This window comes from Lutra lutra, chromosome 10 (assembly GCF_902655055.1).
Source record: "Lutra lutra chromosome 10, mLutLut1.2, whole genome shotgun sequence".
NCBI lineage: Eukaryota > Metazoa > Chordata > Mammalia > Carnivora > Mustelidae > Lutra > Lutra lutra.
Genome location: NC_062287.1, coordinates 53,542,856 through 53,566,923, shown reverse-complemented (window position 1 = coordinate 53,566,923; position 24,068 = coordinate 53,542,856). Strand labels below are relative to the sequence as shown.

At 54.4% G+C, this 24,068-nt stretch overlaps 2 protein-coding genes across 5 annotated transcripts in view; both read left to right on the top strand.

Moving 5' to 3' along the window:
* Positions 1–13,078, top strand: part of CAPN5 (calpain 5) — a 53,190-nt gene extending 40,112 nt beyond the window's left edge. For all 4 annotated transcript variants that reach the window (XM_047690266.1, XM_047690269.1, XM_047690267.1 and 1 more), the window contains exons 5-13: positions 1,834–2,026; positions 2,845–3,038; positions 3,710–3,787; positions 5,168–5,363; positions 5,997–6,119; positions 7,565–7,761; positions 8,649–8,764; positions 9,356–9,492; positions 10,569–13,078. In XM_047690266.1, coding sequence (XP_047546222.1) covers positions 1,834–2,026; positions 2,845–3,038; positions 3,710–3,787; positions 5,168–5,363; positions 5,997–6,119; positions 7,565–7,761; positions 8,649–8,764; positions 9,356–9,492; positions 10,569–10,751 — 1,417 coding nt within the window. In that variant the 3' untranslated portion in view covers positions 10,752–13,078. The remainder of the gene's footprint in view (positions 1–1,833; positions 2,027–2,844; positions 3,039–3,709; positions 3,788–5,167; positions 5,364–5,996; positions 6,120–7,564; positions 7,762–8,648; positions 8,765–9,355; positions 9,493–10,568) is intronic.
* A 4,161-nt stretch (positions 13,079–17,239) lies between these two features.
* The window catches only part of MYO7A (myosin VIIA), an 84,588-nt gene continuing 77,759 nt past the window's right edge, over positions 17,240–24,068 (top strand). Inside the window, exon 1 of the mRNA XM_047692779.1 lies at positions 17,240–17,329. Within this exon, the coding sequence (XP_047548735.1) occupies positions 17,312–17,329 (18 nt within the window). The 5' untranslated portion in view covers positions 17,240–17,311. The remainder of the gene's footprint in view (positions 17,330–24,068) is intronic.

The following is a 24,068-nucleotide window of genomic DNA, read 5'->3' as shown; positions in this document are numbered from 1 at the left end:
TAGAAACCCAGGAAGAAGGTAATAAAAGTCGCCTGTGCTCCTGCATATTTTTCCAGGCCTCTCTACTTCTCTGTTTCGGACCACCTGAGTGAACCAGGCTCCCTGCCTTCCGGAACCTTCGCTCCCCTCCCCTCAAGGCCCCGGCCGCCCACTTCTGTCTCCCTCCCTGTGCTTCATGTGTCCTCTCCACACCCTCACCACCACTTAGCAACTCCTTTAATATATTTTTTTAGGGGCGCCTGGGTGACTCAGTTCATTAAGCAGCTGCCTTTGGCTCAGGTCTTGATCCCAGGGTCCTGGGATTGAGTCCCACATCCGGCTCCTGGCTCAGCGGAGAGCCTGCTTCTCCCTCCCACTCTATCTCCTGCTCTCCCTGCTTGTACTCTCCCTTTCTGTTAAACGAATAAATAAAACCTTAAAAAAATATTAAAAATTTTTTTAAAAAGATTATTTATTTGACAGAGACACACACAGCTAGAGAGGGAACACAAACAGGGGTTGTGGGAGAGGGAGAAGCAGACTTCCCTGCCCAGCAGGGAGCCTGATGCAGGGCTGCATCCCAGGATCTTGGGATCATGACCTGAGCTGGAGGCAGCTGCTTAACTGAGCCACCCAGGCGCCCTCCTTTAACATCTTTGATGACTCTTTTTTTTTGTAGGTTACCTTGCAAAACCTGTGTTGCTGTTTTGTGGGGGAACTGCAAAAGATAGGTCAGGTATAGATTTTCATAGCTATGTGTAGATTTTCAGTTTATGTAATCTGTCTTGTTATATATCCCATTCTGCTGCTCATGTTCACGTTCAGCACTGCATTTTAGACTCCCAGCCTTTTCCTAACATTCACAGAAGAAGCTACAGTTGTGCCCTTGGCACCTGGTAGGTTGCACATAGTAGACGATTAGTGTTTTTTGTTTTTATTTTTATTTGTTTATTTATTTATTTATTTATCAGTAATCTCTATGCCCAATGTGGGGCTTGAACTCATGACCCTGAGATCAGGAATCCCATGCTCTACTCACTGAGCCAACCAGCCCATGCTCAATGTTTTTTAAATGAACTATTGCATACATTTTCATTTTTTGTTACTTTTTATATTTTTAAAATATTTATTTATTTATCTTCAGAGAGAGAGCGTGTGTGCATGTGTTGGAGCCCAGGGGCAGAGGGACAGGGAGGGGATCTGCCAGGAGACTCCTTGCCACATGTGGAGCCTGACACCGGGCACGATCTCAACCCGAGATGATGACCTGAGCTGGAATCGAGTCAGATGTTCAACCAGCTGACCCAGGCGCCCCTACCGACATTGGAAACATCCCCGGAATCCAGCTATATTGTTTTGTCAAACGTACCAAGCGAGCACCAGAGATTTCCTGCCACAGGATTTCCTTCACAAGGCTTCGTTGGGTGGCAGCCTTGCATCCCAGAGCATGGATGCAGCATTAGTTTCTAAAGTCAATTCCTTGTTGTTAGGCATTTAGGCGATTTCTGCATTTACATCGTTATAAATAATGTAAATTATTTATAATTGATGTTTCAAAAACTACGTGAGCTTTAAACACTTTTGAGAAGAATCGCTTGATTTCTGGACTGCTAATTTGGAGGACAGGCTGCTAGGGTGAAGGGGAATTTGGGTGACAAAATGGTATGGTTTGGTGGGACAAACACTGATCTAGGAGCCAGTGATATGGATTACAGTGTTGGCTTTGCTGTGACCTGCTCTGTGACCTTAGCGGTGTGCTTGACCTCTCTGAGTCCCCAGAATATGCCCTGGGAGGGAGGAATTTCAGCTGGCTGGGGATTGTGAGCTGGGAATTCTTTCCACATCGCTCCCCAGGCTGGCGGGCTGTTACCAGGCCCTGGATGGAGGCAACACGGCAGATGCGTTGGTGGACTTCACAGGTGGCGTGTCTGAGCCCATCGACCTGACCGAGGGTGGCTTCGCCCACGATGAGGCCAAGAGGAACCAGCTCTTTGAGCGTGTGTTGAAGGTGCACAGCCGGGGAGGCCTCATCAGTGCCTCCATCAAGGTGAGAGCACAGAGGCAGCCTTTCCAAGCTTCTTTGCCAGCCCTTACTGGGGAGGGAGCTGGCCGTGCTGTCCCCGGCAGGGCCCCTGCTCAGATTGGCTCCTAAATCTTTGCCCTCAGCCTGCTGGGGTGGAGGGGAGCAGTTGGGGGTGGCCTTCCCCCTCCCCAGTGCTGGGCAGGCAGCACAGGCCATAGGCCCCTGTGCCCTAATTTCTATGGTATGAAATACCTTCCGGTTTGACCAGAATCCCCCTTTTATGGGCATCTTGTACTGGGGCGAGGGGTGTCTGTACCTCTGATGGTCCTGGTCGGGGTTTGAGGCATCATGAGCTAGAAAGGGGGGGAGCCACTTCCTGCAGCTAGTGCAGGCCCGAGTGCTTCAGGAGGATCATCTTATTTCATTGACTTACTCCTAATCCAGGTGGGGAATCTGGGGCTCAGTGCAGACACCAGTGGGGTGTTGCCTAGACCAGAAAAAGGAAAAGCCCTGATTTGGAGCATTTACTGATTTCTGTGGTGTCAGTACTTTCACCGTGTTGATTTCAAGCTAATGTTTTAACAGTTGCACAGCTGAGCCAGTGGCAGTGAACTCCAGTACACCCCTGGGCCAACCCCACTTTAGGCCCCTTCCTTGACCCCACACTGCTGCTCACTGGGGGCTTTGCGAACTCTGAGCTCAGTCCCTAACCACAGCCTCTGCTTCGTGTGGGGCTGTCATTCCTTCCCTGTCCTGTAGAGGGCGGTGTAGGCGCACACCCGCCTCGCAAACCAACCCGCTGACCCGGCTCTGCCTCTCTGGGCAACTGTGTCCTCCCGCAGGCAGTGACAGCAGCGGACATGGAGGCCCGCCTGGCGTGTGGCCTGGTGAAGGGCCATGCATATGCCATCACTGACGTGCGCAAGGTGCGCCTGGGCCACGGCCTACTGGCCTTTTTCAAGTCGGAGAAGCTCGACATGATCCGCCTACGGAACCCCTGGGGCGAGCGGGAATGGAATGGGCCCTGGAGTGACACGTGAGGCCCAGGGATGGGAGGGTGGGCACACGACACACCCCGGGTGGGTGGGCCCCGGTATGAGAGCTTGGGCAAGGGCAAAGGTGGGGCTTCCTGGAGGTGGTGGCTGGGCCTAGAAGGCTTTGGGAGGAGGATGACCTTAGGAGACTTATGTTGCAGCAGGTGTGTGTGGGAGTGGGTTGGGGTGGAGGGTGGATTCTGCAGGGCAAGGACCTGGAGGTAGGGATAAGCTGATTCCTATAGTGGACAGAGAGCTCCACCTGGTGGTGAGTGGGGAAGAAAGCAGGGAGGGAGACCACCAGGGGTAAGAATGGGGGTGACTGCTCTGTGTTCAGCTCATGGCCCTGGTGAAGCTAGGACAGGAACAGAGCCAGGCCTCCAGTGGGGTAGCCCCCTCCCCTGAGGGTCATTCTGCTCTTGCCGCCAGTCTGTGGCTTTGCTCTCAGACCTCCGGCCCCTGGCATGGAAGCAGCCCGTGGTTACCTGTGGGAGTGGCAGACAGGCTTTTTGGAGAGGGGCTGGGCCTGGCCCTGGGGCCCCCAGCTACACCCACACTGATGGAGGCCTGGTGCTGAGCTCGCCCTCATGCCTCCTTTCCCTTGCCAGGGTGGCCCTGGTGGGGTCTCTCCTCTTACGCTCCCCCCTCTTCTCTCCCCATGTCCACATGCCAGCTCGGAGGAGTGGCAGAAAGTGAGCAAGAGTGAGCGGGAAAAGATGGGTGTGACCGTGCAGGACGACGGGGAGTTCTGGTGAGTGAGCTCTTGTCCCAGGTGGGCGTCCAGGGTCTGTGGCAGGGGGCACCGAAGGGGAGGCCAGGGCCAGGGCTCTAGCCAATGCCCCACCATCAGCTTGCTCTTTGGCCTTGGACAAGCCATTTCTGTGCATTGAGTTGGGTAGTAATGGGCCCATCATCCCCATGGTCCCCAGTGCCAACCACAGGGGACTCCGAGCTGTTCCAGCTGGGCCCTCAGCAAGTAGGCTGGGATACCAGCAGGTGGGGCCTTGACCCCTTCGGCAGGGGGCATGCTGGCTGCCTGATTGATGGGAGCAGGGAGGGGAGAGGAGAGGCCGTTTGGGGTGGCTGCCCCCTAAGCTGGCCTCTGGGTGCAGAGGAGCCTTTAGTGGGCCAGGAGGGACACCCAGCCCAGGGGTGAGAGAGTACAGTGGGTTTGAGAAGAGGGAGTTCAGGGAGGTGAGGGGAGCTCTGGGGGTATGGGGGTGTGGGTTGGAGGTTGGCTGGGAAGATGACAGCAGCCTTGCTTAAAGAGCCCAATAATGAATGATTCCTGCATTCATCCACTCGTGCGTCCAGTAGTCCCAACTCTGTGCCAAGCTCGGAGTCATTCTTCAGCAGGACCCCTGATCCCGATAGGCCATTGCCTCCTGGAGGGGCACAGGGCACCCTTAGTGCCATGGATGCCGTGAGGGCCCCAGGCCGGCTCAGAGGCTGATGGCAGTGATCCAGGGGTCAGGGGAGCCACAGCAGGTCCCCCCCAGGCCCTCTGGTCTGGGCTCCTGCAGAGGAAATCTGCTTTGCCCAGTGTGGCTCGTGGGTCAGTTGAATTAAAACAGAGCAGTGGAGAACCCTCATCAGGGGAAAGGGCTTCTTCGTAAGGCCTGTCTCCTGTGTGCTCACACTTAATGCACGTATGTGCCTATTCTCGTGTATGTGCACACTCAAAGGGGGGGTGGGCATAGCTGACCTTCCCTGGGCTCCCGAGGTATGCTGGGTGGCACGTTCCCCAAGGGGATCCCGCCACCAGTGTCTTTGGGCCTCCCAGCAGCTGTGGTTGATGATGGATGGAAACATGCTTTATAAACTGTAGAGGGCTGGCCACAGGCGTCCTTGGTACCATTAACAACTGAAGAGCTGGCCTCTGCCAGTTCATGTCCGCTGGAATTTGTACCACACACTTGGATTGCTTTCCTCAGTTCCTGCACGAGCTGTGAGAGGGGCGGCTGCTGTGAGGGTCAGTCCCGTCTTACATGTCAGGAGACTGGGGCCAGAGGAGTTGTGAGGCAGGCGTCTGCACAAACCCCAGTGTGGGTGGTGGCTCAGGGCACATAGGGTGAGGGGGTGGGTGGGCCAGTCAGGGGATCTGGCCATCTCACCACCCCACCGTGGCCAGGATGACCTTCGAGGATGTGTGCCGATACTTCACCGACATCATCAAGTGTCGCCTGATCAACACATCTTACCTGAGCGTCCACAAGACATGGGAGGAGGCCCGGCTGCGGGGTGCCTGGACGAGGCACGAGGACCCCCAGAAGAACCGCAGTGGAGGTTGCATCAATCATAAGAACACCTTCTTCCAGAACCCGCAAGTGAGCGTGCTCAGGGATCCCACCCCCAACCCTTGCCACCGTCCTGCATGACCCTGGGTACCTCCCTGTCCCCCTGCAGGCCTCTGTGCACCTGTCTGTTTAGTTGGGGGGGGGGCGTGTTTGGGGGAGGTCCTGGGCAACCTGCAGATGATACAGACAAGGAACTAAGGCTCTGGGAACTCATGGCTGTCTCGTCCAGAGTTACCAGGACATTTAGAGGGAGGCTGAGCTGAGGACTCGAACCCTGTGTTTCTATACCTACGGTCCTGCTCTTGCCAGGGGAGCTTGCCAGGCTGGCTCTCCCTCAGGGAGGACATCTCCCCTGCAGCCTCATTAGCTGTGACCCTGGCAGCTTGTTAGTTCTCATGTGTGGCGTGCCTTCATTTGGCACCAACTGCATGCGGGCTCGGAGCTGAACCTCCCTGATGTCACCAAGTCTTGTTGCCACTCCCGCAGGGTGGGCATCGTGGGCCTGGGTCATAGATGAGGGACCAGGCTCAGAGAGGCGCTGTGACTCATGCGGGCTCTCCCCTTTGAGCTGGGGCCTGGCTCCGGCCTAGCTTCAGGGAGCTGGCAAGCCCGTGTCCGGCACGGTCTTACCACAGTGTCTCTCTTCCTCGTCTGTCCCTGCAGTACATCTTTGATGTCAAGAAGCCAGAAGATGAAGTGCTGATCTGTATCCAGCAGCGGCCGAAACAGTCCACCCGCCGGGATGGCAAGGGTGAAAATCTGGCCATTGGCTTTGACATCTACAAGGTGAGGCCAGCTGGGTCCCCTGCTCTGGGTGAGGAGAGCGAGGGAGCTGGATTTTAGGCCACCTGGGTCTGGGGAGAATATTCTAGAACACTCTGGTCCCTGACCTCATCCCTGCCCTCTGGCCACAGTGGCTGATGCCCTGGGCCTGCTGTGGTGTGAGCCCTCTTTGGAACACCGGCAGAGGGCTCCACCTGCCTGGGGTTGGCTGCCCTGGGAGCTCTCAGTCTGGTTTCTTCCCTTCCAGGACCCACAGGCTCTTTGGTGGTTGGGAAGGGGAAGACAGCCAGTGGTCAGGCCACACCCTGGGAGGCTCTGGGTCCCCCTGAGCTGGAGGCTCTCCTGGGCCCTGGGAGCAGGCATCCCGGGCAGAGCCAGGCAGGCTTCCCACTGGTGGCTCCTACTGGTCCGGGGCCCGAGACTGTGCTCATGTTGCGACACCCGGGGTGTGACAGCACACAGCGTAACAGGACACCACGGGACCCCACATGCCCAGAACCTCAGGAGACCACATGTGGGCTAAGCCCCGGCATTAGATGTGCTTGGTCATGTCCTGACGGTCTGTGCGTGTCCTTGTGTTGCGACGTCCACCGTGTGCTGGAGTGTCCTGACTTTGACGTGTTGGGACCTCACGTGATAGGGCTGCAGCTCAGCATAGCAGGAGTTGGCTAGCATGTCCCGGCAACTGGTGATGTCATTGCCTGGCCTCGGGCTGTGATGTGGGCTGATAGTGACTCTGGGGGCTGCCGTTGAGTCAGAAACCGTAGGGACCTCATGACCAGAGGGGAGTCCTGGTGCCTTCCTACTCTTAGTGGCTTTGCTGAGACCTAATCCACACGCCGTACAGCTCACTCATTCAGTGTGCTGTGACTTGGAGCATATTTGGAGAGTTGTGTGACCATCGCTGCTATTTTATTTTTAATTTTTTTTCCCAAATGATTTTTCCCCCATTTTATTTTATTTTATTTCTTTTCGGTGTTCCAGCATTCATTGTTTATGCACCACACCCAGTGCTCCATGCAATACGTGTCCTCCATAATACCCACCACCAGGTTCACCCAACCCCCTACCCCCCTCTTCTCCAAAACCCTCAGTTTGTTTCTCAGAGTCCACAGTCTCTCTTGGTTTGCATCGCCACCATTTTAGAGCATTTTCGTCACCCGGAAAAGAAACCTGGCACCCTTCAGCCACCACTGCACAGTGCAGTGCGTGTGCCGGCCTCACCCGGCCACGGGACTCGGGCAAGCACCCATCTACCCTGGTCTCTGCCCATTTGCCTTTTCCCGGCAGTGCATGGACGCAGATTCTGTTACCCTATTCACAGGCACGGGAGTCGGAACTGGAATGTGGGGGTGGGAGTTGAGGGGGCCCCGGGGGGGATGGGGAGGGGGGCGCAGGGGGCGGGGCGTGCGTGTGGCCCAGCCCCCTCTCCCTGTGCGCATGGGCAGGTGGAGGAGAACCGGCAGTACCGCATGCACAGCCTGCAGCACCGGGCTGCCAGCTCCATCTACATCAACTCGCGCAGTGTCTTCCTGCGGACCGACCAGCCCGAGGGCCGCTTTGTCATCATCCCCACCACCTTCGAGCCTGGCCACACTGGCGAGTTCCTGCTTCGGGTCTTCACTGATGTGCCCTCCAACTGCCAGTGCGTGGGGGCTGCTCGGGACGCGATTGGGAGGGCCCAGTTCCCATACGAGGCTGCCCCAGACTCTGCAGCCGCAGAGATGTTAGGTGTCTGCCCCAGGCATGGAGCCCAGCCCTCCAGCCTCCCTAGGCTGGCACTGGCGCTCATGGCACCCATGGCCATCCTTCTTCTCCCCTCTCCTGCTCCTCCATACCCTCTCTTGGCTATATAAAGGGACAATGTTTCGTATGTGCATGGCACTTCACAGTTTACAAAGCTTTCAGTCATCTCACTTGCTCTTCCTGAACCCCAAGTGGGGGGCCTGACCCCTCCATTTTACAGATCAGGATTGGGGATCATGGTTGGGGTGTGGTTTCCAAGGTCATGACACCAGGGGTTGAGTTGGGCTAGGTGGACTGCTGGAACCATTCCATCCCTGCTGGGGTGCAGACTCTGTGAGCCCCACAGTGCCTTCCCACTTCAGCAGGCAGCTCCTTGCACCCACGGCAGACCTGGGAGGCAGCATGTGTGGTGGGCTCAGTGGAACTGAGTCCTGCCAGTCCACATTCCACCTCTGTCCCGCTGTGGGACAGATCCCTTCTCCTGATGAGCCCAGTGCTTCATAGTCTGTTCAATGGGCGTGGTAATAGTCACTTATCACCCAGGGCTTTGGGAAGATGACACATAATACCTATAACATCCCAGCAGAGGGCTGGGCCCACAGCAGGTGCTCAGTAAATTGCTTTTCTTTCCGGCAGAATGGGGCACCCTTACAGAGAGAGAGAGCAGCAGGAAGCCCAGGGTGGTTTGCCCAGGATAAGTAGTGTCTGGACTAAATATTACTCCCCTCCCCTTCCCCCTTCTTGAACCCTCTCACCTCACCCTTCTCCTCCTCTGCCCTGTCCCAGGGAGCTGCGCCTGGACGAGCCCCCTCGCTCCTGCTGGAGCTCCTTGTGTGGCTACCCCCAGCAGGTGACCCAGGTGCACGTCCTAGGGGCTGCTGGTCTCAAGGACTCCTCGACAGGTGAGTTAGCCCCGGGAAAGCTCCAGGACCCACCTCGCTAAGGAGGTGGCTCCGTCCCCTTCCCAGCCCCGTCCTCTTCCCACTGCTCAACAATAGACACCCAGCCTCCAGAACTCTCCTGCTCTCACTCATTGAGTGAGCAAACCTTTTCTAACATCCATGCTGGGCCGAGCCTTGGAATGAAACTGGGTGCCTAGAGAGGAACTGGGCACCTGCTCTTGGGCAGCTTCCCATGTCGGGGGGACAGTCAGACACAGGAACAGATAGCCAGGAGGCACGGCTTAGGGAAGGTTTCCTGGAGGAGGTGGCCTTTCTCCAAGCTGAGGAAGCATTAAGATATGTTGGTGAAGTGGAATAGGGGAGAAGAGTGTTCAGCATGGAGGCCAGGGATAGACAGTGTGCCGCTCGGTCTTCCACCCCGCCCCATTTCTGGAAGTTAGGAAGTGAGTCAGGCTCTGTCCCCCTTCTACTGAATATAGGACTCTGACTTCTGCTTTGGGGAGGGGAACTCACTTCTCAGACACCTGTCCCAACCCCCACCACCCCTATCCCAACCCCACCATCACCCCATTGCCCACTCAATTTGTCTAGGGGCCAACTCTTACGTGATCATTAAGTGTGAGGGGGACAAAGTCCGCTCGGCCGTGCAGAAAGGTACCTCGACGCCTGAGTATGATGTGAAAGGCATCTTCTACCGCAAGAAGCCGGGCCAGCCCATCACAGTCCAGGTGAGCCTGCCCGTCCCAAGGGCCCCTCCTGGCGTGCCACTCCCCCCTGCCCCCAGCCCCCACCTGATGCTTCCCCATTCACAGGGGCTGGGCCCAGGATGGCAGATTTTTTTGTTGGGGACCTAGGAACACTACGTGCTGATTCCTATTCTTTCCCTGACATGGTATGGCCTCGGGAATTCTCTTACCTGCCCTGCCCAGTGCCCCAGAGTCTGTGGGGTGGGCGAATTAGATTAGCTGGTAAGAATTTGCGACACAGCAAGTTTAGGCCAGGGACAGTGGTCGTCTTTGCCAGCTTTGCCCCAGTGGCTTGGGAGTTGTTCCTTAAATACCTCCGGAGATGGGTCTGCCTGAGAGCTTGCACCAAGATGAGATGCGGTGTAGTGGGGGTGGCTGTCCTGAGAGTGAGGGACCAGAAAGCCGGGGTTCTGGGCATGGGATGATTCTGGGCTCATTAGTGGGAAGTCCTCTGCCCCTGGGCCCAGGCCAGCCTCTCCCTGGGTAAGAAACCATCTGTAAACAAATGCCCAATTCCCCTGGGGAAGCCACTATAGGATTTCCAAGTTTTCCTAACACTGGATCCCACTGGATCAAATCACAGACCCGTAGATGTTGGGGCTAAAAAGACCCGTAGGGGCCGCTGATCCAGCCCTCGTATTGAAGATGGGGGAAGTCAGGGCAGCAGGTATATCGCTTGTCCAGTGTCACCTAAGGTCTGCCGCAGTGCTAATAACACACTTAACTGGGGTGCCTGGGTGGCTCAGTGGGTTAAAGCCTGTGCCTTCGGCTCAGGTCATGCTCCCAGCGTCCTGGGATCGAGCCCCACATCAGGCTCTCTGCTCAGCAGGGAGCGTGCTTCCTCCTCTCTCTGACTGCCTCTCTGCCTACTTGTAATCTCTGCCTGTCAGATAAATAAATAAAATCTTAAAAAAAATAACACACTTAACTGTATATGTGGAAGGGAGTTGGACAGATAGGAGGAAGCCTGAGGTTCTGGAAGGGGTACGGCCAGACCTATATTCCGGCTCTTAAAGATGCCTCCCCCTCCCATCCCATGTTCCTCTGTCTCCTTCTAGATCTGGAACCACCGAGTCCTGAAGGACGAATTCTTGGGCCAGGTGCAGCTGAAGGCTGACCCCGATGACCTCCAGGCCCTGCACACCCTCCACCTCCGGGACCGCAGTAGCCGGCAGCCCAGCGACCTGCCTGGCACCGTCGCTGTGCGCATCTTCAGCAGCACCTCCCTCATGGCTGTCTGACACCCACCCACCCGCCTGGCCGCCACAGTTTTAAACCGTCCGCATGTCCTCATCCTGGCCAGGGACTCGCCTGAGAGCCAGGACGTTGGGGGCCTCTTCCCAGCTTTTCCACTGACTTGCTGTGTGACCTGGGGAGGCCTCTGCCCTTCTCAGGGCCTCAGTGTCCCAAGGCCCCTGAAGTGTTCCCTTCTCATGGAGGAGCCTTCCTGCCTGAGATTTATAATCACACCCCTTACCCCAGCTGTCACTACTACTAAGGGATTCTATCCGTTGAAAACATTTTCCCAAGGCCCTGCTGTCTGCCGACGTAGTGCCAAGATGTCACTTGTTTACACACAATCTGCCACGTCCCCGAACCCTACTCTTGCCCCTGGTGTCCCTGTGCCCGCCCCTGTGAACCAGACCTTGCTTTCTCTGTCCCCTACACCTGGTTTGCTAGCCACCTTGAAAGGGCTCTTGGCTCTTGCTGGGTTCCTGCTTGGGCTGGAGTCAGGAAAATGGGCAGGTGACATTTGTTTGTTCTCTCATCCTGTCCACTTTCCCATCCATTTATTTATTCAACAGAGGTTTGCCAAATGAATAAACGACGCCCATGAGAGCCCCAGTGGTGCCGGGCACCTCCCTGCCACTCTGGGAGACCCGGCATCTGTGTGGGGCCTCACCCCTGCTCTCAGGTCCTCTCCGAGGTGGATGCCCACATGCCCAGAGGAGCTACTGTGGCTGCCGTCTTGCCCCAGGCTCTGATTGCTGTCCTAGCCTCTGGGTGAAGCCCCCTAGTGGGATGGCATCAGTGGTTGTGGGAGGAAGGGCATTTTCCTGTCTCTGTTGCCTTTATGCCAGAAGGCGTGTGCTTGGTTTGGTGGCCAGAAGGGTGTGAGGAGGCCTGGGGACCTGAAGGCTCCTCCCTGCTGCAAGACTTTTCCTAGGAGGAGGGACCCTGGGGCAGTGGTCTCAGGCCCACTGGGCTCAGGTCACTTGTTGGGCTTGACAGGAGACAGGTGAATCCATCACCTGCCCAGAGGCCCCTCTCCCAAAATTCCCCCCCAGAATGCAGCCCAATGAGCTATGGCCCTCCTCTTGCTGCCTGGACCAAAATGTTCCTTTAGTCTTCAATGTTTTATATTCTTCATGTGTTACCAATTTCAACCAGGGGCTTTGAAAGGAAAACAAAGCCTGAGCCCCTTTATTCATCTTCAGCTCCAGTTCCTGTGGTCCTCTGATTTTAATTTTGATTCTGCCGGGGTGGGTGGGGGATAGGGATGAGGAGAAGTCCTGCCTTCTCAGACGAGGCCCATGGGGTGGGGAGGGGGGAGGGGTGGTGAAGAAGAGGGTGGTTCCGACTTGGATGTGTTGCCAGCAGGCCCCACCCAGTTCTTGGTGAGTGTTGGTGCCATGACCTGCTTGGGTCCCTTCTGTGCCCTTCTCTGGCTCCAGAGTGGGGGACATAAATGAAAAACCCAGTTGGTTCAAGAACAGGAATTCCTGTGGCCTTGCTGGGGAATTGTGGCTGGCTCTGTTCTGTGCCCTGCCACACTGCCACGGGAGGGGCTGGGAAGCGAACCAGGAGGCCAAGAGGATTCCTTCTTGAAAAGCTGGGACTTCCCCTGCAGAACCTGGGCCTGGGGCTGGGTCAGGACCACATGACCAGGAGCAAGTCACTGAAACCTCCTGTGCCTCGATTTCCCTTCTGCGAAGTGGGGCCCACCGTTCTTGTTTGCCGGCACTCTTACTACCATGTGCTGAGTAAGGGCACACCCTTCATGTATCTCTGTATGCGAGCACACCATACACCTTCACAGAGTCACTCAGTGTCTTTTCCAAGTGAAGACTCCCGAATTGGGGCGGAGAGGTGAGGGCCAGATAAGCCAACTTGGGGACCTGGGGGCCAACACCTGGGTCTTTGCTCTGCCATGTGCACCTAGGCTAGGAGGCAAACCGGGAGCAACCGGCTGGCCTGTGTGGGCTTCTGTCTGGGGATTGGGCACTGCCTTTCCCCTTTCCCCCAAGAAAAACCAGGTTTGGCAGCCCTGCCCTTGCTTGCTGTCCTGAGTGGTCCAGGCTGGCTCCTGGCTGTGCAAAGGTGCCGGGTCCCTGGGCAGGTAAGGATGGAGTTCTTCCTGCTAGGACTGGAAGGTGGGTGGGGAGAGCAAATGCTCCATTCCCCCGATGCGCCCTTCAGCCCGTGGGGGGCCTCGGGGTCCCCACTTGCCGCTGGGCAGGGCTTCCGGTCACACCACCTGGATGTGGTCTTCACTCCCCTCAGGACCGACCGTGGGGTCAAGAGTGGAGACCTGTTCTGTTCTCAGAATAAACATTAACCACAATCCCAGAAAGACTTTCTTGGATCTGTCTGTCCCTCTGTGGGTAAGGGAGAGTGGGGGGAACATTTCCAGCTCATCTGTGGGCAGAGGTCGTGGGGATCATGCCATCATTCCTTCAGCCCACCTTGTCCCAAGCCCCGCCCTAGGCACTGGGGACGCAGGGAACCAGCCTGTCCCATCTGTGGGGCTGTCCACAAGGTAGGCCCATGGAGACACTGTGGTCCTAACAAACACTGTGGAGGGAGTGACTGAAAAGGCAGTGTGGGTTCTGGGGGCTTCCAGCTGACCTGGGAGGGAAGGTCGGCCCCCTGGTGCAAGCGGACTGTGGAGAGAGGGAGGAAGTCACAGAAAGAGGGGCGGGGTTTGTGGGTACAGGTGGATGGTGGGGAGGCCAGAGTGCAGGCTATTGGGAGGAAGATGCTGTCAGCTCTAGCCAGGGAGCTGGGGTGGGGGCTAGGGGCTCAGGAGAACTAGTGGACAGATTTTGGAGGTAGAGTGGACAGAATTCAGTGATGACTGGGTTAGGGTGGATGGGGAGTGAGGGGAAATTAATGAAGGTCAGTCAGTTCATAGATTTCTCTACAGGACCGTGAGCAAAGAACATTATGAAAGCTGAGCCCTGCTTAGCACAGAACATGACCGTGGGTGCTGGGTAGATTGTTGCTGTTACGCAACCAGCGATTGCTGCGGACCTCTCCACTCCCTACCACACTGGGGCCATCCTCACATCAGGCCTGCATTCTGCCCCCGTGTTCCTCTCAGGGTTTCTCTGTTTTCCCGGCTATGCAGGCCGCCTTCAGCCCGGGAGGCTCAGCAAGGGAGGTGATGGCAGGAGGGGTAGGTAGCAAGGGGCAGTGGCAGGCGCCAGCCCAGAAGTGGGGATGGCGCCCGGAGCAGCCCCTGCCCAGGGCCGCCTGGCTGAGCTCACGCTGGCAGTTGGGGCCCTGCAAGGGTCAGGAGTGCCGGGTCAGAGTCCCCGAGTCTGAGCAATGTTGCTTCTCACCTGCAGCTCCAAGCGGAGGCGGGACGCTCAGCCTTGCTCCCATGGGGACTCCAGGGAGCAGCTCTGCCTGCGCCCACCAGGTGGCACACTTGGCCCCCCACCCCGTTCTTTGGTGGGGGGGGGGGGGTAGCCTCCTCCCTGCAGACACACCTCCATTGCAGAGGTGGGGGCTTGGAGAGCTCCTCCCTCTGCCCGGGCCAAAGTTGTCCCCAGACAGGCCCACATTGATGGGTGGCAAGAGGCAGAGACCGGCAACAAGGACATGCCAGGTCTCAGCGAGGAGTCCTCAGTGTTACTGTCTTTGCCAATGCTAATAACACTGTGTACTCCTGTGTATGCCCCCCTCCTCGCACTTTTAAATCACATTATTTCCCTTCAATTCGTATGTGTCTCTGGCACAGGCAGGGTTGCCCCAAGTCAGTGGGGTTGAGAAAGTTTCCTGGATGATTAGGGACAACATCAGCCCCCCCACCCGCCCCTAGAACAAGTTGTGGGGACACATCTGAGGGGAGCCCTTGGGAAGTGGGTCTGGGGAAGGGTGGTATGTGTGCATGGACTGGGGAGAAAGAGCCAGAACATGGGGCTTACAACCGCCTGCCCGGCCCTGCCTGGTCCTTTCCTCTCGAGAGCGTCAGGCAGGCATTTAAGGAGAAGAAAACAAAGCTTGGTGGAGGGCCGGTAGGTGCCGAGACTCAGCAAATCAGTGACCGGGTGGGGATGGGGGAGGTGCCCTCCACGTGCGGGGAGCAGGTGGTTACTGCCGGTAATAGCGGTAATAGCGGGCAGCTGAAGCCGTCCAGGGAGCTTTTGCCCGCGTCCCGCACTGGTCGGAAGCACTGCAGAGGAACCCGGGAGCCTGGGCGTCCCCACTGGGCAGCACAGCCTGCCTCCTGTGCTGATGTCGCAGGGCACCCAGGTCTTGGAGGCCCCTCTGACTCCGCCTCCTAAGGGAAGGCTCCGGAGGGGGCGCGGGGAGGGCAGCAGTGCCGTTGGACAGCTGTCCTGGTCGGGAAAGAGAGGGAGACGCTGAGAGGGAGACAGCCGGTCACACAGAGAAGAACTGACAGCTCCAGAGAGACACCCCCCTGCCCCCCCGTCAAGGGTGACGAGCCTCGGAGCAAGACAGAGGAAGAGAGGACGTGTGTCAGCAGATTGTCCCAGACCCAGGACCCCAGCTCTTGAGCCTTTCGTGCAGGGGGCAGCTGCATCCAGTCTGGTGGGCAGCTGAGACTGGGGAGCTGGGACCCCGGTAAGCATGGGCTGCCTGCTCTCCTGGGCGCTGGGAGAAGGGTGTGGTGGACGTCCGGGGAGTCACAGATCCGCCCATCCTGGGGCCCCTGTCCTTACAGCCATTTCCTCCTGGTCTGGCCCCCCTGCCACAGCAGCCACTGAATGAAACTGTCCTGAGCCTAGACAGATAGAGGCTTGTAATGGGGAGAAAGGCAGAGCCAAGGGATACGGTGTCCATTGAATGGTCTCTGAGCGGGCCTTGGGGCAGGGGGGCAAACGTGCTGGGGAGGCAACGAGAGAGAGAGACTCTTTTGGCCTCTGACACGATTCCTTGATCTCCTTCTTTCTCTCTCTTTGGATAAGTGACTTCCTTCCTCTGTGCCTCAAACTTCTCATCTGTGAAATGGGAATAAGAACCACCACATACCTCCCCCCACCCCCCGCTCCAGGTTGTTGTGGGGAAAAGGTAAAGTCAGCATGGACATAGAAGTGTAAATACAGTTTTTGTTTTCCCTATTGTCAATTTGAAATGCAATTAACTTAAACGTGGGCTAATTCTTATTTTCAGGAAAAAGTTTATCTTGTAGCTTTTTCCTTCTGTGTACTGTTAAATTCCATGCCCCTTCCACTGGGCTCTGCTCCAGCTTTTGAGGCTCACCCTGGTGCAGGAGGTCGGCTCAGCCACAGGGCACCTTGCTGAGACGTAGCTCCCCACCGCAGCCCCCAGCCAGCCCCGTTGAATTGCCTTCCCCACCAGCCAGGCTGGGGGCTGGTCTCCAGCAGAACTGCTCGCCTGCTGTGTTCTGGAGCTCCAGGCCAGGGGTCAGGGCTCAGGTGTCAGGCAGTGTCCTGGACAGGGGATCAAATGCCTCAGTGCCTCTGAATGGGCCTTGTGAAAAATTGATGCTCACCCTGGAGGGGCAGAGGGGCCTCCCACCAGAGCCTGTGGGCTGGGGCTGTCTCGGATCACCGCGCTTGGTCCCATGGTTCCTTCCTGAGCAATCTCTGGGCCTGGTCCTATACTGTGTGAGGTAGTGGCTGAGCTCACCCCTGCCCTGGATTAACTCCCCAACTTTAGGGGGACAGAGGTGGGGACAGACCCTGACCTGACAACAAAATGCATATAGTCAGGGCTGGATAGACAGAAACATCGGGGTTCTTCGATGCCTAGGGGTGGTCAGAGAAGACTTCCTGGAGGAGGTGCTATCTGAACTGAGCCATGAAGTATAGGTGGGAATTTACTAGTCAGAATTCCAGGTGGAGGGGTCAGTGTATGCAGAGGCCAGGAGCTATGAAAAGGGCTGGCATGTTTCCGGAGGAGTGAGTGCTGAGGATGGCCCAGGTGTCAGGGAGAGGGTAGGGAAAAGGAAGTGAGAGGTAAGACTAAGACTTCAGTAAGAGCTGTATCATACTGGGCCTTACAAGCCAGACTGGCGGGCTTAGGACCCCCATCCTGAAAGCAGTGGGAAGGGTTTTAGGCAGGGCAGGCCATGAACAGGTCCTGCTCAGCCTGTGACCATCTCCTGGGGACTGGCTTCTCCTGTCACCCAAACTCCCAGCCCTGAGCTGGGAGGCTGGAAATCAAGTCCTAGTCCTAGTTCTGAACTTGTCCTGCCCTGCTGTGTGATTTTGGCAAGTCTTGGTCCCTCTCTGTCCTGGTCTTTCCCATATGTCCAGGGCAGAGGGCTGGAATTGCTACTTCCTAAGAGCCCTTTTGAAATCTCTGAATGACTGTAACCCGGAGAAGAGCTCAGCTGCCCTGGGGAGTAGTGCTGGTGACAGCGGCTGAGGCTCAGGTCACGCAGGCTGGGCTGTGGCCAGAGGGAGAGAAGCCAGGGAGGGAGGGTTCCCCAGAAGGAGGAGTGGCTGAGGCTTCGGGAAGAGCCCAGGTGACCCCAGCCAGGCTCCCAGCTGCCGGGCCGGCCTGCTCAGAGGCTTCCCATGGTCTCTCTCCCCACAGAACGGCAACTGGCCAGGCAGGAAGCAAGAGCATCTGACAAGGGACAATGGTGATTCTTCAGCAGGTGAGTGCCCCCCACCCCGCCTTCATCTGTCTATGCCAGGTAGAGCCCTGTGGGCTGGCTCATCCCGTCCCATCCCACATTCTCTCATCCCTATGGCTAATCATAGGACACCCTCCCCAATACTTCCTTTTAGAACCCCCCTACCTACTTCAAAACCTAGCAATGAACTGTTCCCTGTCTCTTACAAGCCCGGTCTACAACAGCTCCTCTGACATGTCTACTGGGGCCTTCCCTTCTCCCTACACTCACCCCACTGGGTAGAAATTATTTATTTACATACATGTCTGAATCCCCAGGCATTCCAGGAAGTCGAACAGCAGGTGCAAAGGCCCAAATGTGCGAAAGCCTTTGGGGACAGGGAATAGGAAGTTGGTCAGTCCGTCTAGTGAAGCCAGACAAGGAAGGGCCTTGAGTGGGACAGGGGAGCTGTGAGTGGGGGATGACTGCTGGGAGCTGGAGCCCTCTGGGGGTAATATGGGAAAGAAGCTGCAGTGCTGGCCCTGGCTGAGTCCTCTAGTCCCCCTTTCATCCCAGGGCCACAGTGGCCCCTGACCCTCAGCCCTTCCCCGTGATCAGCCTGAGGCTCTAATGAGCTCCTGGTCTCCAGAGCCAGGAATGTGGGCCCTGAGCCAGGTCAGCTTGGCCAAGCCCTCAGGCTGGTGGGAGTGTGTGCCGTGGGGGCTTGGCCACAAGCTTCACCTCCCCCAGGCCCGTCAGAGGCCAGTGGGCAGTCTTGTTCTGCAGCTCTGTGTGTGTGTGTGTGAGAGAGAGAGAGAGAGAGATTGAGGGAGGGAGAGAGAGAGAGAGAAGGTGGGCTTCAGGCAGGGCAGGATCAGAATGGACAGTCTTCCATCCCAGGGCTAGAAGAGACCCCCCTCTAGAGCCCCTTGTCCTGACAGCCCGTTCAAAGCCCTCACAGAGACGGCCAGAGCTAGCAAGAGAAGGAAAATCGCTATCACTAAACATTTGCTGGTGCCAGGGCCTCGGCTGCCGGCAGGGCTGAGTAGGTGCAGGCATTCATATCCTCCAGAGGGGCAGCCTGGGCCACCCAGAGCCCCCAAGCGGGGAGGGGTTTCACTCAGAAAGCCTGTGAGGCAGGCCTTTAGCTGACTGGGCCTTCTCCCTCACGTGCCCACTCTGAATGCTGGTCCACCTCACCCTGTGGGCCAGCTCTGCTTGGAGATGATGTCAATAGGGAAATGCAGGCTCTGCCCACTCCTCACCCAGAAAGTCGTTACAGCTTTGCTCCTGAGAAAGTTCCCAGCTCTGGGGAGCCAGTCAGCTCCACAGCTCCACAGGCCGAGCCCGCCCACCTGGGCTCCATCTTGGGCTCCATTTTTGACAGTGGGCAGATTTGGGCATGTTCTTCAGCCTTCCTGAGCTTCTGTTTCCTCCCCATCCCGTCTTTCCTGGGATGGTTATTGTGAAGATAAAATGCCATGAAGGTTCAGTCAAGGTGCTGTTGCTTTTACCTGCTTCTCCAGCCTGCCTCTCTCCTCCCTCTGTCCTGCTTCTCCTTCCTGCCCTGAAAGACCCAGGTTCTCTGCCCTGAGCACCCGCTTCCCATTTTCCTGGCTGCCTTCTCCTGAGGCTTTGAGGTGGCCACTGTTTCCTTGGGGAGCTATTCCTGCTCCGCTGATGGTGGGGCCAGATCACACTCCATCTTTTTCCTCTGCTTACTTGAGGCCTGCAGGTGAGCCTGGAAGTGGGAGACAGTCCCTGCCCTGCTCTACAGATAGGGTCACATTGACATAAGCTAGGGCAGGTCCAGACAGGGAAGGGAATCATGATGGTGAGGGGGCAGCAGGCAGGGAGAGGTCTCAGACCCTGGGAGGGGGCTGCTGTACAGGGTGTATGGGTGCGGTAGGAGGAGCAGGCACAGGGCTGGGGGAAGGAGAGGTCAGACTGCCCTGTTGGGTGGCACTTGCAGAACCCAGGCTCTTTCTTGGGGGACCCTGTGGAGGTCTAGGCAGACCCGCTGGGTTGATGGCTTCGTGGATAGGGGTGCCTGGAGACCCCTAGCGTGCCAGAAGCTGCCTCCTGCCCTGCCACGTTCTCACTGTCCCACGTTCTCACAGTCCCCAGCATGGCACTGAGCCCCTTCTCTGTACTAGGCTGGGCTCAAAGGATGCAGTGATCAGTTGCTCCCTGTCCTGGAGTAGTTACCGGACTAAGGTGGGAGGCAGGTTGAGTGAAACAGTCACAGCAGGAGTCCTGGGGTGGACTGGAGTGGAACAGAGGCTGGGGGTCGGGGGCGCCTCTGCCTGCCTGTGGTGGGGGTTGGGAGTGTCTGGGCAGGCGTCAAGGCTGTTGCAGATGGGGTAATTGGGGTCTCTGGAGGAGGGATTGACCCAGGTTACAAGGCCAGCTGGTGCTTGCAAGAACCTGCAGATGGGCACAGGTGACCCTCTTTAAGGACCTCAGGGAGGGCTGCTGTGCTTCTGTGTGATATGCTTTCTGGCTCCGTGGTGGGCCCAGGGTAGGGACTGAATGTACTTTGTCTAGATTCAGGAGCACGGGGAAGTTTGAAGATAAATTTGTGGGCTATTGATAATAATTGAATTTACCCTTTTATTAAAATATCCATCTTTGTCTCTTAGAACAATATTATAATGATTTCCAGTCTACTTTGTCTGGTATTCTAGCCACCCTGGCTCTTTTTTGGGTTCCTATTTGCATGGAATATATTTTTCGATCTTTTTACCTGCAATCTATTTCTGTCTTTGGATCTAAAGTGAGTCTCTTGTAGTTGGCATATACTTGGGTTCTGGGGTTTTTTTGGTTGTTGTTGGTGTTGATTTTTTTAACCTCTTCAGCCAAACTCTACCTTTTAATTGGAGAGCTTAATTCATTTCCATATAAAGACTTCTGCCATTTGGCTATGTTTTCCTCTAAGTCCTTCCCCCCCGCCCGCCCCGCCGCCAATTTCCTCTCTTACTGCCTCTTGTGTGTGTGCTTTTTCCCCACAGTGTACTCTTTCGATTCCCTTATATATTGGAGTGGTTACCCAGGGTTTGCAATTAATATCTTATCTTTAAAACAATCTAGTGGGAGTTATACCAACTTTGCTTTGATGGTACCTAAGAAATGTTGCTTTTGCCATTGTCAGAAATTACATCTTTTTTTTTCCTTTTTGAAAATTAACATATAATGTATGATTTGTTTCAGGGGTGCGGGTCTATGAATCATCAGTGTTATGCAGTTCACAGCACTCACCATAGCACTACCCTCCCTGGTGTCCATAACCCAGACACCCTCTCCACCCGCTCCACTCCAGCAATCCTCAGTTTCTTTCCTGAGATTAAGAGTCTCTTATGGTTTGTTTCCCTCCCTAGTCCCATCTTGTTCCATTTCCTCCCCCTTCCCCCCATAATCCCCCACCCTGCCTCTCAAATTCCTCATACCAGAGAGATCATATGATAATTCTTCCTCTGATTGACTTATTTCACTCAGCATAATACCCTCTAGTTCCATCCATGTCATTGCAAATGGCAAGATTTTGGGTTTTTTTATGGCTGCATAGTATTCCATTGTATATATATGTATACCACATCTTTTTTATCCATTCATCGTTGATGGACATCTAGGCTCTTTCCATAGTTTAGCTCTTGTGGACATTGCTGCTATAAACATTTGGGTGCATGTGCCCTTTCAGATCACTACATTTTTATCTTTGGGGTAAATACCCAGTAGTGCGATTGCTGGGTCATAGGGAGCTCTACTTTCAACTTTTTAAAAAACATTATTTATTTACTTATTTTTCAGAGAGAGAGAGAGAGAGCGTGAGCGAGCACACAAGCAGGCAGAGCAGCAGGCAGAGGTGGGAGAGAAGCAGGCTCCCTACTGAGGAAGGAGCCCGATGTGGGACTCGATCCCAGGACCTTGGGATCATGACCTGAGCCGAAGGCAGCGGCTTGAGTGACTGAGCCACCTAGGTGTCCCTCTATTTTCAACTTTTTTTTTTAAAGATTTTATTCATTTATTTGACAGACAGAGATCACAAGTAGGCAGAGAGGCAGACAGAGAGAGAGAGGAAGGGAAGCAGGCTCCCTGCTGAGCAGAGAGCCCGATGCGGGGCTCAATTCCAGGACCCTGGGATCATGGCCGAAGGCAGAGGCCTTAACCCACTGAACCACCCAGGCGCCCCTATTTTCAACTTTTTGAGGAACCTCCATACTGCTCAGAAATTACGTCTTTATACATGGTGTGCCAATTAACATAGATTTATAGTTATTGTTTTATGTATTTGCCTTTCGTTTTTATTTTAAGATTTTATTTATTTATTAGAAAGGAAGCAGGTATGAGTGGGGGCAGAGGGAGAGGGAGAAACAGACTCCTGCTGAGCTGAGAGCCCGATGATGCAGGGTTCGTTCCTAGGACCCTGGGATGATGACCTGAGCCATAGGCAGACGCTTAACCTACTGAACCACCCAGATGCCCCTGCATTTGCCTTTTAAACCATATAAGGAAAAAAAAGAGGAGTTACAAACCAAAATAACAATCACGTTGGCTTTTATTTTTGCCTATGTAAATATGCTTTTGGTAAAATTACCTCTATCAGAGTTCTTTTATTTCTTTGTATGGCTTTGAATTACTGTCTAGTGCCCTTTAATTTCAGCCTGAAAGACTACTTTTAACATTTCTTGTAGGTAAGTCTACTAGCAACAGACTCCCTCAGCTTTCACTTATCTGAGAGTGTCTTAATTTTTTTGCCATTCCTGAAGGATGGTTTTGCCAGATATTGCATTCTTCTTTTAAATTTTAATTGCACTGTATTTAGCATACAGTGTTATATTAGTTTCAGGTGTGCAATATAGGGAATCAGTAGTTCCATGTGCTACTTAGTGCTCATCAGGGTAAGTGTACTTTTTTTTTTTTAGCCTAAACATGCTTTTTTGTTATTATCATTATCATCATCATCATCATCATCATCATCATTATTGACAATGAAGATAGAAGGAACAGAGTTAGTGATGTTGAGCCCTGCCGGCTTGCTGGTTTGGATATAAGGAAGCACCATGTAACCATCACTCAGTCCCAGCGTTCCTCAGCCCACTTTCATCTCTGCCACACCTCATTTTGAAACAAATGGCAAACAGACATCATAGCACTTAACCAAAATATCTCCGAATGTACTAAAAGATAAGGACTCTTAAAAAAAAAAAAAAAACAAACCACCACAGCACCATCTGAAGACTGAAAGCATTTGAACAATAATTTCTTGAACAACAATGTCAAGTCCCCACAGACTATATCCGATGAATCATAATCAAGTGAAAACATGGGCATCATTTTGTTACTTGCTTTTTGCATTTTATGTGGTTTTCAGCCATTTTTCTGACTCGGGAGGTCAGGACCTGGGATTTGCTGAGCTGGCCATTTAGGGAGGTCTGAGCGAGGTCCTTTGCCTTCAGCCTGGTTTGCATTCATTTTATAAGCTGGGGGTTCTTCCGTTTCCTTTTTGAAAGATTGGGGGTTTGCAGACTTTAAAAACAGTTGGAAAACCAGCACTTCCTACCCTCCCAAACCTGGGAGTGTCCGGACATGGGCTGTACTCACAGACCAGTGCCTAGAGCCTCCTCCCTCCAAATTGCTTTTCCTTCTAAGAAGCAGTAAGTCCAGAAAAGCATTCGGCTTGGTCCCCCGCTGCTGAGCTGCTGATGGTGCCTTGTCCCCAAAGCCCGGCACACAGCTTGGCTGGTGCCTGGTGTGGGAAGCAGGGAGCAAGTGTACTCTTAATGCTCATCACCTGTTTCACCCACTCCTCTAGTAACCATCTGTTTGTTCTCTATACCTAAGAGTCTATTTCTTGTTTTTTTCTCCTTTTTTCCCCTTTGTTCATCTGTTTTGTTTCTTAAATTCCACATGACTGAAATCCTATGGTATTTGTCTTTCTCTGACTGGCTTATTTCGCTTAGAATTATCCTCTCTAGATCCATCCATGTTGTTGCAAAGTGCAAGATTACATTCCTTTTCATAGCTGAGTAATAGTCCATCATGTGTATATATACTGTGTCTTCTTTAGCCACTTGTCTGTTGATGGACACTTGGGCTGCTTCCATAGTTTGGGCATTGTAAATAATATTGCAATAAACATGGGGTGCCTGTAGCCCTTTGAATTCGTGTTTTTGTATTCTTTGGCTAAATACAAAGTAGTGTGATTACTGGATCATAGGGTAGTTCTGTTTTTAACTTTTTGAGGAACCTCTGTACTGTCTTTGAGAGTGGCTGCACCAATTTGCATTCCCATCAACAGTGCACTAGGGTCTCTTTCTCCATGTTCTGGCCAACACCAGCTGTTTCTTATTCACCGTTCTGACAGCTGTGAGGTGGTATCTCATTGTGATTTTGATTTGCATTTCCCTGGTGATGAGTGATGTTGAGCATCTTTTCATGCATCTGTTGGCCATCTGTGGGTCTTTAGAGAAATGTCTGTATATGTCTTCTGCCCATTTTTAAATTGGATTGTTTGCTTTTTTGGTGTTGAGTTGTATTCTTTATATATTTTGGGTACAAACCCTTTATTGGATATGTCATTTGCAATTATCTTCTCCCATTCAGTAGGCTTTTAGTTTTGTTGGTTGTTGCCTAGTATTTAATTCTGGTCTGATTTTCTCCCCTCTCAGTGCTTTAAACATATCCTCTCACTGCCTTCTGGCCTCCATGATTTCTTATAAGAAATCAGCTATTAACCATATTGAAGATGCTTTGTATACAATGAGTCCCTCTTTGTCTTTTG